At 38.6% G+C, this 17684-nt stretch overlaps 1 protein-coding gene across 2 annotated transcripts in view; it reads right to left on the bottom strand.

The window, feature by feature from the left end:
* The window catches only part of MSH3 (mutS homolog 3), a 183549-nt gene that overhangs the window by 125746 nt on the left and 40119 nt on the right, over nucleotides 1-17684 (bottom strand). For both annotated transcript variants that reach the window (XM_036847244.1, XM_036847245.1), the window contains exon 9: nucleotides 1679-1785. In XM_036847244.1, the coding sequence (XP_036703139.1) occupies nucleotides 1679-1785 (107 nt within the window). The remainder of the gene's footprint in view (nucleotides 1-1678; nucleotides 1786-17684) is intronic.

Raw genomic sequence — 17684 nt, 5'->3', positions numbered from 1 at the left:
GTGGCCTTCCTTCACCACTCTACTTAAAAATTCACCTCTTCCCTGCCTTTCTGTATAGTACTCATCACCTTTAAACACTATTTTATTGTACACCTCCCCCTATTAGACTGTAAACTCCAGAAGGGCAGGAATTTTTGTCTGTTTAATTCCTTACAGTACATAAAATGCCTTAAATAGGCATTCAATAAAAATCAGTTGAAAGAATAAATACGTTATATTAAACAAATACATAGAAATATGTATGTTTATGTGTAGATCTGTACATCAAAAAATTCTTAAGGATTTGAGGGGAAGGACTTGTACTTTTTTCCTTACACACAACTATGTTTTAACTTTTTTTGCAGTAGGTATTTATAACCTTTAGAAAAAATTACAAGATATCCTCTACAAATCTGTAATATAAAATATATTACTTTCAACTATAGCTTTTTATAAAACCAAGGTGTAAATGACGAGTTAACAAAACTCTTTTCCCTTCTACTGAGAATTTCATCTTTTAACTGTCTAGCTCTGTTCCCCAGGAAACCTGACAAAGATGAAGTGCCATTGTGTTATGAGGTAGCATTGCGTATGGTAAAAATGACCTGAAATCAGTAAACTGCATCTGAACTAGGGGAAATTATAAATACCTGACTCCAGAATTTTGGCCTTCCTTGAGTACACTGACTCTTTGAACTTGGCATGTCCTTTGGAGAAATTCCAGCAAGAGATAAGGTTTCCTATAGGGCATGGGGCTTCTAAGCCAGGGCAGATCCTGCATCCCCCTGATGAAAGTCTGCTTTCTTTGCAACTGAGCAGTCACTAGAGGAGGGAGGGGATTTTAAGCGCCCAATGACTCTGTGGACTGCTGCAAAGACTGCTGAGTACTCCTTCCACTAAGAGGAACAGCGTCTTGTCGGCAAACTGGATTTTCTGTCCTATATCCTTCTAAGTGAATCTGATGCCAAGAGTGGCTTATGATAGTTTCGTGACTTAGTCTTGTCTTTAGTCGAACATAAGATGATGATCCCTTGGTGATATCTCGGACTGCCATTATAAGTGGGTTACACTCTCAGACGCTTGATTCAATTTGGCCAAGACACCATGAGATTAAAAGGGATGGGGAAAGAAATGCCAACAAGACATTGATGCCTAAGAGGGAGCTGGGGGAGGCTGGTCTAACAGTGAAAGCTCTGCAGCTTGTGATAGGGGATAAAATTGGATCTTAGCATAAGCTGGACTGGCAGGAATGAGGGGTACAGACCAAATCAAACACATACTTGGCTGAGAAAACGTGAATTAGACAAACAATGGTAATCCAACATCTTAAGACCCTGTCACTAATGTTCTGGTATTTTAATTCTGGCCATCAATTTTGGGAAATGCTAGCCTTCATTAGGAGATTTACCCAGACATTTTATAAAGTTGCAGGAAAATCATGGGCTATCTTTTAAAGGAAGCAAAAAGGAAGGTTCTTCAGTAACTAACTTGTTACACTCCAATGAATATGTCAAAAACATCAAGTTACTAAATGGTCATAATTACAAAGAAGCAGCTGCAGTTGTGCTTCTGACCAGTTATTAATCAATAACTATCTAGTTTCCATTAGAGTTTAAGTCAAACTTGCACCTTTATCCAAATCTCAACTCAGGTAAATTTGAGGACACATGGCTAACATGTGTAAAATATTTAGCTTTACCGTCAACTACGTCTTTTGCATAAAATTCTGTAACCTCTTGGAAAGCGTGGCTGTATTCAAAACACATGCTATCCATCCTTTCTACTCGAATTCTGTCATCCCGCACGCTGAAAGAAAAAAATGCAAAATTAAAAAACAATTATCCACAATCTTGCACTATCTGTATTTAGGCCTTGACCTGACCAAAATAAATAAGACTCATTCCTTATTCTCTCCCAAGTTGAAAAAAAAGAGACAAAGAGCTAAGGTTTCCCTGTCAAAAGGCTGCATTTCATAAAATATTATTACTTTTACTACTGGTATTTTATATCACCTAGCACACTGTGAGTACTTTATATATATTGTTATTAAGAACTCATTAAAATTAAGGTCAGTTACCTTAATAAACACAAAAGGGAGAAAAATGGAAAAGCATCAATTTAATTGCATCAATTGTTTAAATCCACTAGAAACAGAATACATCATTAATTTCTTTGAAGTGGCATCTTTGGTTGGCACTATGCTAATAAGTCCATTTCTTCTACCACAGCCTCCAGTCAAATATAGTAAATTCCCCTTAAGTCAATTCTCACTCTTTCTATAAGTGGTTCTACACTTTTAAAAAAATATGCATACGTGTGTGTGTATATACATAAATGATCATGTAAGTACATAAACAAAATCATCAAATCATCATCCATGCTAGTAGTGCATTGTCTTTTCCATTTTCTAGTTTGCTTGACTCCCCATTCCCCTCCCCTCCCCTCCTCTCCTTTCCTAATCACCTCACTCACAACCCCTGTTAACAGCCTAGGAGGAATCCTTCCTCATTTTTTTCATGTTCATATGGTCATATGTAAGTTTGTCATATACACCTACTCATGCATGCATTGTTTTATAAAAAGGGGATGACTTTATACAAACTTCCCGGCATCTTCTTTTCTTCACTAAATAATAACTCTTGGAAATCCCTCCATATAAAGTGACCTAGCTACAACTCATTCTTTTTAATGGCTGAAAAATACTTGATAGTATGTAAAAGCCATAATTTATTCCACCATTTCTTTACTATTGGACATTCACTTGATGTTAACATGTTGCCATATGTTGCTTTAGAATATTTTTATCTAAAAATAAAAATTACAGATACAGGTGTATCCTGCACACGTCCCTCTTCAGTCATATTCATCTACCATCTTCAGAAGAAAACACTACCTTCAATTTGGTGTATATTAGCACCATGTATGTTTTTATACTTCACAATATATTTTAGCATCTTTACACAATACACTGTATCATTTCATGTTTTAAATTTCATATAAGCAGTACTTTATTACACCTATCCTTCTACAACTTGCTTTCACACTCAGAATTATATTTCTAAGATTTATACATGAAGATGGACATTTTTTTTTAACATCTTTATTGGAGTATAATTGCTTTACAATGTTGTGTTAGTTTCTGCTGTATAACAAAGTGAATCAGCTATACATATACATATATCCCCATATCCCCTCCCTCTTGCACCTCTCTCCCACCCTCCCTATCCCATCCCTCTAGGCAGTCACAAAGCACCGAGCTGATCTCCCTGTGCTATGCAGCTGCTTCCCACTAGCTATCTATTTTACATTTGGTAGTGTATATATGTCCATGCCACTCTCTCACTTCGTCCTAGCTTACCCTTCCCCCTCCCCATGTCCTCAAGTCCATTCTCTACGTTTGCGTCTTTATTCCTGTCCTGCCCCTAGGTTCTTCAGATCCTTTTTTTTTTTTTAGATTCCATATATATGTGTTAGCATACGGTATGTTTTTCTCTTTCTGACTTACTTCACTCTGTATGACAGTGTCTAGGTCCATCCACCTCACTGCATATAGCTCAATTTCGTTTCTTCGTACCTGTTTTTAAATTTTCAATTATTTCTTATTTTTGAGTAAATTTTTAAGATTTGCTTTTCAAATTTAATTCACCTGAATTTATTTTGGGGGATGGTGTGAAGTTAGAAATACACTTTTATTTTCCATACGATTATCAATTAAGGATCAAGCACCATTATAAAACATTCCATCTTTTCCTACTAATTTAGAATGCTGCCTCCACATTTCTGTATACGTTGTGACCCTGTCTCTGGCTTCTATCCTATTCCACTGATCTTTTTGTCTATCTCTGTATCAGGACCACAGTACTGTAATTTCCATGGCTTGGTTATCAATATCTGTGGCAAGGACCCTACCTTGCTTTTCAAGATTGTCTTGGCTATTCTTGGGCTTTTGAATTTCTTTAGAAATTTTAGGTTCATTTTGTCAAGTTTCACAAAAACCTTATTGGGCTTTTTTTTTTTTTTTTTTTTTTTTTAATTTTATTTATTTATTTATTTATGGCTGTGTTGGGTCTTCGTTTCTGCACGAGGGCTTTCTCCAGTTGCGGCGAGCGGGGGCCACTCTTCATCGCGGTGCGCGGGCCTCTCACTATCGCGGCCTCTGTTGTTGTGGAGCACAGGCTCCAGACGCGCAGGCTCAGTAGTTGTGGCTCACGGGCCCAGTTGCTCCGCGGCATGTGGGATCCTCCCAGACCAGGGCTCGAACCCGTGTCCCCTGCATCGTCAGGCAGATTCTCAACCACTGCGCCACCAGGGAAGCCCCCTTATTGGGCTTTTTACTGGATTTACAATGAATTAATTTAGAGAGAAATGATATCTTAACAAATGAAGATATCCTATTGTTAAAGATGGCATAATATCTCTATTCATGTCTTTTATATCTAACAATAATGTTTTGTAATTTTCTCCATGTTATATATATCTTTGGTTGTGCTCACTCTTAGATATATTATAGATTAATACTACTGTGAAGGGAATCTTTTCTTCTATTACATTGACTAAAAGCTTATCACTGGTGTACATGAACCTAAATTTTTATATGTAGCAACTATGCTAAACACTTTTTTCCTGTATTGTCTATGTATGAATTAATATCATCTTCAAGAAGAAAATTTCTATTTTTCATTTCTTTTTCCTGTCTCGCTACACTACTGGCTAAGACCTTCAGGGCTGCGTTGAACAAAGGTAAGGCTAACAGCCATCCTTTGCTTTCTTACTGATACTAATCGGAATGCTTCCAAAGTTTCGACTCTTAAATATGATTTTTACTAATGGATTTTGGAATAAATGACTTATTAGCCTGAGGTTTGGTAAGTTTCCCAGTTTTTGCAAAAATAAAAAAAATTAGTCATAAAGGATTACTGAATCTTAGCTAATGCTCTTTCTATAGGTATTAAAATAATCACATTGTTTCCGCTCACTTAATCTGGTAAGATATTATTCATATTTTCTGATGCTGAATGATCTTTGCATTCCTGGAATATATTATACTTGTCATGGGGTTCTGCATTGCCTAAATAAAGTTATAAATTTGATTTCTTAGTATTTTTCTTTTCCCCCAGAAAATCTGTGCCAGCATACCTAGCTCCAAAGGCTTTTTCTGTTCTATTGCAAGACTAGACAGGCATAAGCTGCTTCAGGAAGAAATCTAAGAGGGAGGATTTTCTCCCATCTGTAGTGCTGAAGAGGATTTTTCCACCTTAATCCAATGGAGAGAGTATCAGACTAACTATTGCAAATCTCTTATCAATTTTTATCTTCCTGTAGACACCCTTAATACCTGGATTTTTAGAAGCCTACTGCAAAGCTATTTAGTAACTCAAAAAGCAATGAATGACCTTAGGTGAGTTCCACAATGCTTTTGTACAAGTTCCTAGAGTGAACACACGAGGCAGCTGGTAACTCAATTACTGTTCTAATATTTTGTTTGAAAAGCAGATAAGGATTTAGAAACACATTAAATTTGATAAAAATGGACTTGTCAGTTACCCTTGAGGCTTTCATGGAAGCATTACAAGAGTGTTAAATTCAACATTCTGCAATCTGTATATAAAATACCCTCAGGCAAATTTTTTTCCACAAACCGATTGGAGTTATATGTGAAATCTCTTATCTGTGTTTCCCTAGATTTCTTTATGGTAAAATCAAATCACTGTATCTTTGAAACAAAAGTCTACTTGAAACACTATATACATAGAGAGTAATATCCAACCAGAATTTTGTCAAACTAGATTTTAGTAAAATTTCTATATGCAACAGAGAACTGTCAATCTTGGTTTCCTCAAACTGTAGCCTGTAAAATACCTGCATCAGAATCACCTGCAACACACATTAAAAGCACAGATGCCACACCCCGAATATGTTCCATCTGAATTCAGCAAGAAGCTGGAGGAGAGGGGGTATTTTCATTTAACAGGGTTTTCGGGGTGACTCGCAGGTAAACTGAAAACACTCATCTACACGAACAATACTGGCAGCCATTGTAGGACTAGAGTACAAAGTGGAAATATAAATCTTCTCCAAAGACAGTCTATGTTTTTAGCTGCTCTATTAGAGGTGAGCAGTAAATATCTTTTCACCAAAAAATTAAGGAAGTCAACGATGGTCCCATAATTGACCAAGGACTTAAAAAATTATTAAAAAACACCTTCCCACCCTCTACAGAGGCTGTTTGTGACCAGAGGCTGAAGCCTTCTGAACAGAAAAGAGGCTGAACAGAGGCTATGCTCCTCCTCCGTGGGCCTGGGGTGGCAACTGCCCTTCTGCACTGGATGGGAGGACTAATGTCAGCATGTGAGTCTCAGTCACTACATGGGGTATGCAAAGCTGGACTGTTTTAAGATTTCTAATTTTATTTTATTTTTTTAAACATATATTTATTATTTATTTTTGGCAGCATTGGGTCTTAGTTGTGGCACACGGGACCTTCGTTGAGGCATGCGGGATCTTTCATTGCAGCGTGCGGGCTTCTCTCTAGCTATGGCAGCAGGTTTTCTCTTCTCTAGTTGTTGCACGCGGGCTCCAGAGCATGTGGCCTCTGTAGTTTGTGGCACGAGGGCTCTCTAGCTGAGGCACACGAGCTCAGTAGTTGCGGCACTCAGGCTTAGTTGCCCTGCAGCGTGTGGGATCTTAGTTCCCTGACCAGGGATCGAACCCATGTCCCCTGCATTGTAAGGTGGATTCTTTAGCACTGGACCACCAGGGAAGTCCCAAGATTTCTAATTTTAAAAAATCCTTTTCATATGTTACATGCCTCTGTGGTGCCAAATATATTGTTTTTGAAAAATTAAGTGGCAATAAAACTCTCAACAAGTGTGGAACCTACACTAAAAAAAGGGGGAACTTTAGACCCAGTAATGTCAACTTGGACATAAAATTGGTGATTCTCTGGTGCTGAGTAGCAAACTACCCACAAAGATTTTGATAATGTTTAATTGTGACCAAATGTCAACTTACCAATTTATGATCTATGGTGACTTTTGAAACTATAATTTTTATAGATGAAAAGAGCCTTGCTAAAGGCTGACAATCTACTCTAGGAAAACCCAAGGCCTCTTCTGACAGTGTATTTATTGATAATAATAATACAGATTGAGTTCCAAGCTTGCTGAGTGATTAATTCTTTCCTCTGAGGATAAAATGTAATAGAGATCGAGATTGAATAAAACAGACTATGTAACATAGTTACAATGCCTCTATATTAGAATTAGGATGAAATTCATTAATTTATTACTTCTTATAATAGGGAACCATCACTTTTTTAGAAGACTGAGGGCATTATGTCAAATTATAAAGACAACCACTAGAATGAAAATATCAGAATAACCCCAGAAGAACAGCAAGGAAAACAGACCACATAGTGGAAGATTCTCTAAGATATAAAAATAGAAAACTAAATATGGACAAACTAATATCAAATATATCTACCATAATGACAAATGTAAATGGACTAAACTCACTTATTTAAAGAAAATTAACCTCGGATTGGATTACAAAAGAAGAAAAACTGGGACTTCCCTGGTGGCACCGTGGTTAAGAATCTGCCTGCCAATGCAGGGGACACAGGTTCAAGCCCTGGTCCGGGAAGATCCCACATACCGCGGAGCAACTAAGCTCGTGCACCACAAATACTGAACCTGCACTCTGGAGCCCACGAGCCACAACTATTGAAGCCCGCGCGCCCAGAGCCCATGCTCCGCAACAAGAGAAGCCACCACAATGAGAAGCCCGTGCACCACAATGAAGAGTAGCCCCTAATGCTGAATACTAGTGGTCATAGTAACTATTCTTGTTATTCTTCTGACTTTTTTAGGTCTATTATTAGTGCTTGCTATTGTTTCAGTTGTATAATCTTACACAGTATAGAAGTTTCCTGAAGCATTGTTGTAATTTTTGGTGTGGTCTTGTAATTAATAATGGATGAATGGATGTTGAATTTTATCAAAATACTTTTCACATCTGTCTAGATGATCATATATTTTTCTCCTCTACCTTACTAATGTGATGGGTTATATTATTAGATTTCTTTATGTTGAACTGTTTTTATATTCTTCAGCTAAGGCATCACACTATCTTGTATTTATCCTTTTTATTATACTGATGGATTCTGTTTGCTAACATTTAATTTTGGAGATCGATTATGTGATTTACACCTTAAAAAAAAAAAAGAGTAGCCCCCCCTCGTTGCAACTAGAGAAAGCCCACACAGCAACGAAGACACAACGCAGCCATAAATAAATAAATAAATAAATTTATTAAAAAAAGAATAAGAAAAACTTTCCACACTACCAATAGGAGCAAAACTTAAAGTAATTCAGAAAGGTTAGAAAAAAAAGGTTGGCTGGAAAAAAATTGCCGAGATGAATATATTAGGCTAGTGCAAATAAAAAGAAAGCATGGGACAAGATTTTCTTATCAGGCAAGATAAAATTCAGGACAAAAAGCATTATAACAAGACAAAGAGAGGTACTTAATGATAAAAAGGACAAGATGGAAGAAAAGCTTTTCACCCCATATCCTTACAAGAGTTTTAGATTTTTGAACCATTGGAATATACCACTTATTCAAAAAATAAAATTGTTTCTTAAGAAGAGAGAAAGAGGGCTTCCCTGGTGGCGCAGTGGTTGAGAATCTGCCTGCCAATGCAGGGGACACGGGTTCAAGCCCTGGTCTGGGAAGATCCCGCATGCCGCGGAGCAACTAGGCCCGTGAGCCACAATTACTGAGCCTGCGCGTCTGGAGCCTGTACTCCGCAACAAGAGAGGCCGCGATAATGAGAGGCCCGTGCACCGCGATGAGGAGTGGCCCCCACTTGCCACAACTAGAGAAAGCCCTCGCACAGAAATGAAGACCCAACACAGCCATAAATTAATTAATTAATTAATTTAAAAAAAAAAAAAAAAAGAACAGAGAAAGAAAAAGCAAAGAGTGGATTACAGGATTTACACAGGAGCTCCCAGGAGAAGATGTTTGTCCACTTCCCTGGACTTAAACCTGGGAGGCTAGGAGTCCGGGAAACGGAATGGCTGCAACCTTCCTGCTACCTTGTGGAACATAAGAGGGCAAACGCCAGAGGGAGAGACAAAGGAGAAGAGCCCCTAAATCCATCCATGCCCAATTCCAGCCTACCTTCAAGCTTTTCACTTACATGAGCCAGTATGTTCATTTTTAACTTTTAAAAATTCAATAAGAACTCACTATAAAGTATACAGTTTTCAAAAAGCAAAAAAGGAGAGAAGGAAGTGGACACAATCACACAGACAGCATCTTAGAAAGATGGCAACCTCTACTGTTGGCCAGATGGGCAATAGTGAACTGAGGTGAGAAAGACCCAGTTTGATTTCAGCTGGTGAGCCTGCTTCAGACCAAACCAAGAGGGAGACAGAGTACAAGTCAGAGACTGTAGAGACCAGGAAGCCCCCGGCCACCACTACACACACAGTTTCCCACCAAGCAGAGATAAAGGGACCTTAGACAAGTTACCATTGGGGGCTAGAAATTAAAAGCACATTTAGGGCAAGCCCCCGCAGGGTTAGAAAGACCCGAAGTAAGGAAACGCTAGGACCTAGCCCCAGAGGACAGGCCTGTTGGGGAGCCAGAAGAAGAACTGAGAATCTCCTCACTCACTATGCAAACTCCCTGGGGCCTCAGACAGAGGAGGCCTAAGGCCCAGGAAGTAACCAAGGCCTGCACGAATGGCAGCTGTGCCTGCTGTTCAAAAGACTAAGACAGGAGGTCTTATCTTATCTTACCTTATCTTAAGGTAAGAAGTCTACACTAGGTAAACTCACGTCTTTCTAAAATTTTCTCTAGCTTTTGATTTTACTTTTTCTTTTATAGTAGTTGTTACTTTAAGAAAAAAAAAAAAGAAGGTAACACTCCAACAAAAAATTGCTCATCTGTCTGGAAATTGCTAACCTGACAGGGAAGTATTTCTATCTGCAATGAGGTCAGGAAAACTAAAAGGATTAGAGCGCTCAAACTTGGGGAACCAGGGGGAAGAGAAAAACGAAGGGGGAGGGAATGGAGGCAGAAAGCCCAAGGGCCTAGAGAAGGCATCATTTCTGCCTATAGTCATAACCTCCCAGCTCTTCTTCCCTGACCCTGGAAATCTTCTCTAAGGATGAACTCCCTTGGAACAATACTTTAAAACCTCCATCCTTTTCTTAATCTTTCAGTCCATCCCAATCCTGGGTCTTTTTGCCACCCATCTCCACATACCATACCCCCAGCCCTGTGCACATATTCTTACTTAACAAGCCAGCCAAGACTCACCTCCTCTAAGATGCTTTCCCAGAAGAATAACCACATGCTAGGATGGCCTGTGCTTTCTACTGAACATGTGGGACTGCAGTTTGTAAAGTAATACCTTCAGAAATAAAGCTACTTTGTTTGAAGCACACATGCTTTTTGTCAGGAACTTTACTGCCAGAGATAGAAATACAAACTGTAATATGCATTATAAAGGAATGAAAGTTTCATGGAATATTAACCAAAATAATGTCAACTGTGCTATAAAACATTACTCCTTTTGAAGTCCAGAAGCAGAGGTGAAAGAAGGGAATGGTTGCTTCTTTGTGTGTTTTTACTGAGAAGCCGTATAATGGAGTGGTTCAGAGCCTATGCTTCAGAGCCAGGAAGTCTGGATCAAATCCCAGTTCTGCCACTTAGTAGTTGGATAACCCCAGACTTAACAGCTCTCTGCCTCAGTTTCCTGGAAATCTGTATTAAAAGAATAGTAGCTCCCTCACAGGGGATTTGTGAAGATTAAATCAGTCAATAAATATTATAAAGCCCCTAGAATAGTGTCTAATACATAGTGTTAGCTATTGCTATTATTATTAACATTATTACTGCTACTTAACAATGAAAGATAGGAATAGTCAGTCACGTGCTCAAAGGAAAAGGGGAAAAAAGGGAGAGCGCTTTAGAATAGATGAAAGTGGGCAGGACAGGCACAAAGGAAAGAACACATCAGCGATGAAAAATATTCTCAGTAGATACCAAGATGTGTCTCTAACGGTACCTTTTTCACTCCAGGGGAGCACAGGATGAAGATGAGGAAAAGCTAATGTGGGATTTCAGAACCCACTACCCCTCCCCAAAATAGCACCTCACCTACTTCTGATGCTTGAAACGCCTTTAAATAGACACAAAGAATTTTCATTTCACAGGCAGAAACAAAAGAAGTCACTCAAAGGTCACTTAAATAGCAGTCTTCAAAGATGACAAAAGATACTGGTTAATTTTAAAGTTTAACTTTAGAAAAATTAACAAAAGTTGCTAAACTCTAAAACCAATTACCTAGACATGTACACACTACTATATATAAAATAGATAACTAATAAGGACCTACTGTATAGCACAGGGAATACTACTCAATACTCTGTAATGACCCATATGGGAAAAGAATCTACACGTTGGCCAAAAAGTTCCTTCAGTTTTTAAGTAAAAATAAAAGACATTTTTCATTTTCACCAAGAACTTCATTGAACAACGTATTCACCGTTTTGTTCCACTAACTTCTGCCATTTTTCAGGCAACTGCATAATTCCATCTTCCCAAAACTTTTTATCTTTTTGAGCAAAGAACTGTTCTGGGAGCCTTTTATAGTCTTCCAGGGAATTGAAATTTTTTTCCACTAAGAGAATTTTGTAAAGACCGAAATAAATGGAAATCTGAAGGTGCAATGTCTGGTGAATACAGAAGATGAATCAGAACTTTCCAGCCAGTCTGTAACAGTTTTTGCCTGGTCATCAAAGAAACATGTGGTCATGCGTTATCCTGATGGAAGATTATGCGTTTTCTGTTGACTAATTCTGGTCACTTTTCATAGAGTGCTGCTTTCAGTTGGTCTAATTGGGAGCAGTACTTGTTGGAATTAACAGTTTGGGTTTCCGGAAGGAGCTCATAATAGAGGACTCCCTTCCAATCCCACGATATACACAATACATCACCTTCTTTGGATGAAGACCGGCCTTTGGTGTGGTTGGTGGTGGTTCATTTCACTTGCCCCACGATCTCTTCCGTTCCACATTATTGTACAGTATCCACTTTTCATCGCCCATCACAATTTGTTTTAAAAACAGAACGTTTTCATTACATTTAAGTGGAGAATCGCATGTAGAAATACGGTCAAGAAGGTTTATTTCGCTTAACTTATGTGGAACCCAAACATCAAAGCAATTAACATAACCAAGCTGGTGCAAATGATTTTCAATGCTTGATTTGGATATTTTGATTATGTCGGCTATCTGCCGTGTGGTGTAACATTGACTGTTCTCAATTAATGTCTCGATTTGATCGTCATCAACTTCAACTGGTCTACCCAACCGTGGAGCATCGTCCAGCGAGAAATCATCAGCACGAAACTTCACAAACCACTTTTGACACATTCAATCAGTCACAGTACCAAAAACTCAAATGTTCAGCAAGTGAATGGATAAACAAGTTCTGTAGCAATTCTACCGAACAATAAAAAGGAACAAACTACCAATACACTCAAAGCATGGGTGAATTTCACAGGCATCATGCTGAAAAGGGCTGGACATGAAAGAGTACATACTGTAATGATTCCATCTATGTGAAATTCTGTAACAGTCGAATCAGATCAGTATTTGTTTGGAGTAGGAGGTGGACATGGGGAGAAAAATGACTGCAAAGAGGCACAGGGAACCTTCTGGGAAGATGGAAATGTTCTACATCTTAATTGGAGTGGTGGTTATACTGATGTATATATTTATCAAAATTGATTTGACTCATATACTTAAAATGTATAAATTGTATTGCATGTAAATTATACTTAAGGTTGACTAAAAATTAAAGCTTTATATATTTGCCATATATAATTTATAGCTGAAAATTTTCTATTAAAAAATCGGAACATTTTGGTACAGATGAACCAGTTTGCAAGGCAGAAATAGAGACACAGATGTAGAGGACGAACGTATGGAAACCAAGGGGGGAAGTGGGGGGTTGGGGTGGTGGTGGGATTAATTGGGTGGTGGTGGGATGAATTGGGCAATTGGGATTGACATGTATACACTGATGTGTATAAAACTGATGACTAATAAGAACCTGCTGTATAAAAAATAAAATAAAATTCAAAAAAAAAATCTGAACATTTAGACCAACAAATTCCTGTGCCAGTGTGTATTTCAAATACATTTTTGGAATAAGATTCTAATTCAAGTATTTATTCAGCAAAAAATGCTGCAGAGAAGTATCTCATTTTGAAGAAAAACATTTAACTTCAAAAAGTACATTCCATATTTACATGCTTTGAGATGATCATAGTTTAAATGTCATCCACTATTTCATATACACACAATCATCCTAACACGAAGCAAATTTTTACAAAATAATTTACGCTTCCTGTGGTTCAAAGACATTTCTGTTAATCACAAAAATCACAGAATCATTACCTGACATTATATGCCCTCGAGAAAAAGCAAAAGAAATCCTACTTTTCTGAGAAATTTAGAGTCTTATATAATCCTGAAGAGAATGATCAGCATTAAAACATTCTCAGCTTAGTGGAAATTCATCTCAAACATTTTTTTCATGCATGATTAAAAGCATTCTCTCAGTGACAGACACAAAATCAAGACCATTTCACTCGGATCATATGCCTTTGAGTTCATTAACAAGCTCGAGCCTGCCTCAGACAACTTAAAATAACCAATCTTCCTAAACTGATATTTTTCTCTACAAATAACGAACTCTGATATTATCCCAAGAAACAGCTGCTTCAAAAAAAATAATAAAATCAACAAATTGACGATCTGGAATTCATAGTACATGAATAACTAACTGATGTTTCCTTTTCAATTCAACAAATCTTCACTACAGGAATAAATGGAAAAAAGGAAAAAAGGAGTTCCTTGCTGTGTGTTATGGGCTGAATTATGTCCTCCTAAAATCCCTATGTGGAACTCCTAACCCCCAGTACCTCAGAATGTGACCTTTTTTGAAGACAGAGTGCTTACAGAGGTCATCAAGTTGAAGTGAGGTCATTAGGGTGGGGCCTAGTTCAATATGACTGGTGTCTCTATGAAAAGGGTTTCCCAGACCCTTTTGTCCCAGAAATCTGGACACAGACACACACACTAAAGGAAGACTATATAAAGAAACACAGGAAGAAGATGGCCATCTATGAGCCAAGGAGAGAGGCCTGGGAGAGCCTTCCCTCACAGCCCTGAGAAGAAACCAACCCTGCTGGAACCTCGATTTTGGATTTCTAGCCTCCGGAAGTGTAAAACAATAAATTTCTGTTTTTTAAGCCACCCAGTCTGTGGTACTTTGTTACTTCAGTCCTAGCAAACTAACACAACCCTACTAAAGGGCTCAGTATCTATTTAGAGATGCTTATAAACAAATCACTAAAATACCAAGTAGATTGAAAAGAATGCCTGTGGTAGTATCTGCCAATTTCAAGAGTGTAAATATTCTCACCATGGCTGATTTTAAGCTACCAAAGCTTACCTGAAAGAAAATTCCATGGAAATACAACCACCCATTCTCACAAGCCACTACAAGCCATATCTAGCACAGAGCAAAAACGCAGGTATCAGTATTTAATACACAGGTGATTTCAATGTACAGCCAAGGCTAGAATCCCAACTGAAAATTGCAGGACAGCTTCATAAATGCAGTAAGACTGTTAAAATACAGACTATTTTAGAAGACAGATGAGGAGAAAACACACCACACCACATAAGAATAGCTTAAGAATGGCAAAAAAACAAGTGAAGAATGAAAAAAGAGCTAATATTTACTGAGCGCTTACTATGTTCTATGCACTGTTTTAAACCCATTATATGTATTAACTATCTTAATCCTCACTACTACTCTGTGAAAAAGTTCCATTACTATTTACCTGGTTTTGTACAAGAAAACAGAGCCACAGAGAGGTTAATAAGATCCACAGCTAAAAAACGAAAACAAAAACAAAAAACCAAGGAAGCTAGGATTCAAACACAGGTGGTCTGGCCCCAGACTCTGTACTCAGACCACTGTCCTGTGCCATCTCTCATTGTACATGACATGTTTAGAACACAGCGATTAGTCTAGTACAACTAGAGCCCAGAGAAAGGGACAAGGGACCAGACAGGAGAAAGTGTGCCATACTCCTGGCTTCATGTTACCTTACTTAAGCAATGGGTTTTCAACTCAAACTCTTGTAAAATCAGTCAATTTAACCTTCTTGCATGACTTGTTGTTTAAATACGTCCAATCAAATAGAAAAGTCTGGAAGTGAAAATCTATCTGTAAAACAAAATCACCACCTCTTTATTTATATGTGAAAATAGGATTTAGACACAAGTATTGTTTAGCAGGCAACAAGCACCTGTCATCACTCAGGAGCAATCAGCATGGCCTAGAGCCTCCAAGAAGGAATGCAGGAAAATCATACACATTCCCTAAGCCACAAAGAGAATTCTAGAAGACGAGGCTGCACTCACTAAGCTCCTGGGGCAAAGACAGCACCAAGCACGAAAAGCCTAAGTTTTCCACTTTTGAGGTTAGCGGAAAGACACCTATAAACACTTCACATCACCGAGGCCCCGGGGGACGAATGAATTCCACTATTGTTGCCAACATTTAGCCAGTATTTAACTCTGGAATTGTTCTTTAAAAAAAAAAAAAAAATTTTTATCTATGTATTTGCAGAGCATTGTAAAATATCAGCATTCTGACAAAGGCAGTATTTTAGTATATAGGATAATGGCGAAACTGAATAAAACACATACCCTTTAAGTAAAATCTTTGCATTGTCAGTACAGAGGGAAAGATAAAGTGAAAGGAAACAAGCAAGCAAGGAGGGAGAGAGAGGCTTCTCTCTCCTTTTGGAGGCAAATACTTTAATGCGCACAGGACCTTGGAACTAACCTAAGGAAGCCCTCTCTTCTGCAGCCCCAGGAAAATGACAGAATGTGTTGAGAGGCTAAGTTCTGTGTCTCTCTGTAGCAATAAGTAGGTGGGAAGGAGGTAGAATATGACAATCAACCTGCAGGCCAGGCTGTTCCCACTGTTCTCCAGAAGGGAGAAGAAATAGGATTTTATTCTCTATGGGTGGGCAATCTCTTGTCTTACTCAATTTAATTATCACCCACAAGTAAACTCTGATATCCGGGGGTTGAGAGTTAAAAGTTACATAAAGACTGTAAAGTATCCTTACCGACAAGGTAATTCATACATAAATGACTGCCTGACTTGGCAACCAGGAACTGCTTAAAAAGGGCAGTAATCACTTTATCAAGTACTTCCAAACTCCCAATATTTCAGTCAGAAGCAAACTAGTTTTTAACATTCCTACTTGCAAAAATTATATCTCAACAGTATTAAACACCTGTCACTTAGTGGCTTATTGGAACAACAACACACATTTATTATCTCACAGTTCTGTAGGTCAGAATTCTAACACTGGTCTCACTGGGCTGAAATCAGGGTATTGACAGGGCTGTGTTCCCTTTCTGAAGGCTCTGGGAGAGAATCTGGTTCCTTGCCCTTTCCAGTTTCTAGAGGCAGTCTACGTTTCTTGGCTTATAGCCTCTTCCTCCATCTTCTGAGCCAAAATGAGTGGGTCAAACACTCACAGCACATCGCTCTGACACTTCTGCCCCCCACCTTCCACATTTAAAGGACTTGTGATTATTGAGCCCACCTGGATAATCCAGGGTACTCTCCCTACCTTAAAATCAGCTGAGTAGCTCCGTTATTTCCCCTCTGTCATTTAACCTCACATATTCACAGGTCCTGGGTTTGGGACAAGGTAATCTTTGGAGACAGAAAGACAGATACATGCATATACACATACATGCTACTAGACCACCTGTGCCTGTTTCCTCATTATAAAAAATTTATAATTTATAAATTACACAGTAATTACTATATAATAATAGTAATTACCTCAAAGCATTGTTGTGAAGGTTACATGAGTTAATATGAGTAATCATCATTGAATATACCTGGTATATAGTAAGAGCTTCACTATTTTTTACAAACTCTTTAGAATTTCTTTTTTTTTGGCTGCACTGGGTCTTCGTTGCTGCATGTGGGCTTTCTCTAGTTGCAGCGAGCGGGGGCTACTCTTCGTTGCAGTGCGCGGGCTTCTCATTGCAGTGGCTTCTCTTGTTGCGGCACACGGGCCCTAGAGCGCGTGGACTTCAGTAGTTGCAGTGCATGGGCTCAGTAGTTGTGGCTCGCGGGCTCTAGAGCGCAGGCTCAGTAGTTGTGGTGCATGGGCTTAGTTGACCTGCAGCATGTGGGATCTTCCCAGATCTTCGAACCCGTGTCCCCTGCATTGGCAGGCGGATTCTTAACCACTGCGCCCCCAGGGAAGTCCCTACAAACTCTTATTTCATCTTTGTTTAAACTTTTCTCTCGTTGTGCAATGTATTTTCCCAACACCTGTCTAGTTAAGTGTTGCCTATCCTTCTAGGCCTTCTCTTGCATGATGCTTCCCTACACTGCATAAAACTGCATTTGTCTAATACAGCAGCAACTAATCACACGGAGCTACTGAGCACTTGAAATGGGGCTGGTTGGAGTTGAAGTATGCTATAAGTGTAAAATACACAGTGGATTTCAAAAACTTTGTAAAAAGGAATGTAAAGATTTAATACATTGGGCTTCCTTGGTGGCGCAGT

The sequence above is a fragment of the Balaenoptera musculus genome, chromosome 3 (assembly GCF_009873245.2).
Source record: "Balaenoptera musculus isolate JJ_BM4_2016_0621 chromosome 3, mBalMus1.pri.v3, whole genome shotgun sequence".
Taxonomy (NCBI): domain Eukaryota; kingdom Metazoa; phylum Chordata; class Mammalia; order Artiodactyla; family Balaenopteridae; genus Balaenoptera; species Balaenoptera musculus.
This window is presented reverse-complemented; position numbering and strand designations above follow the sequence as displayed.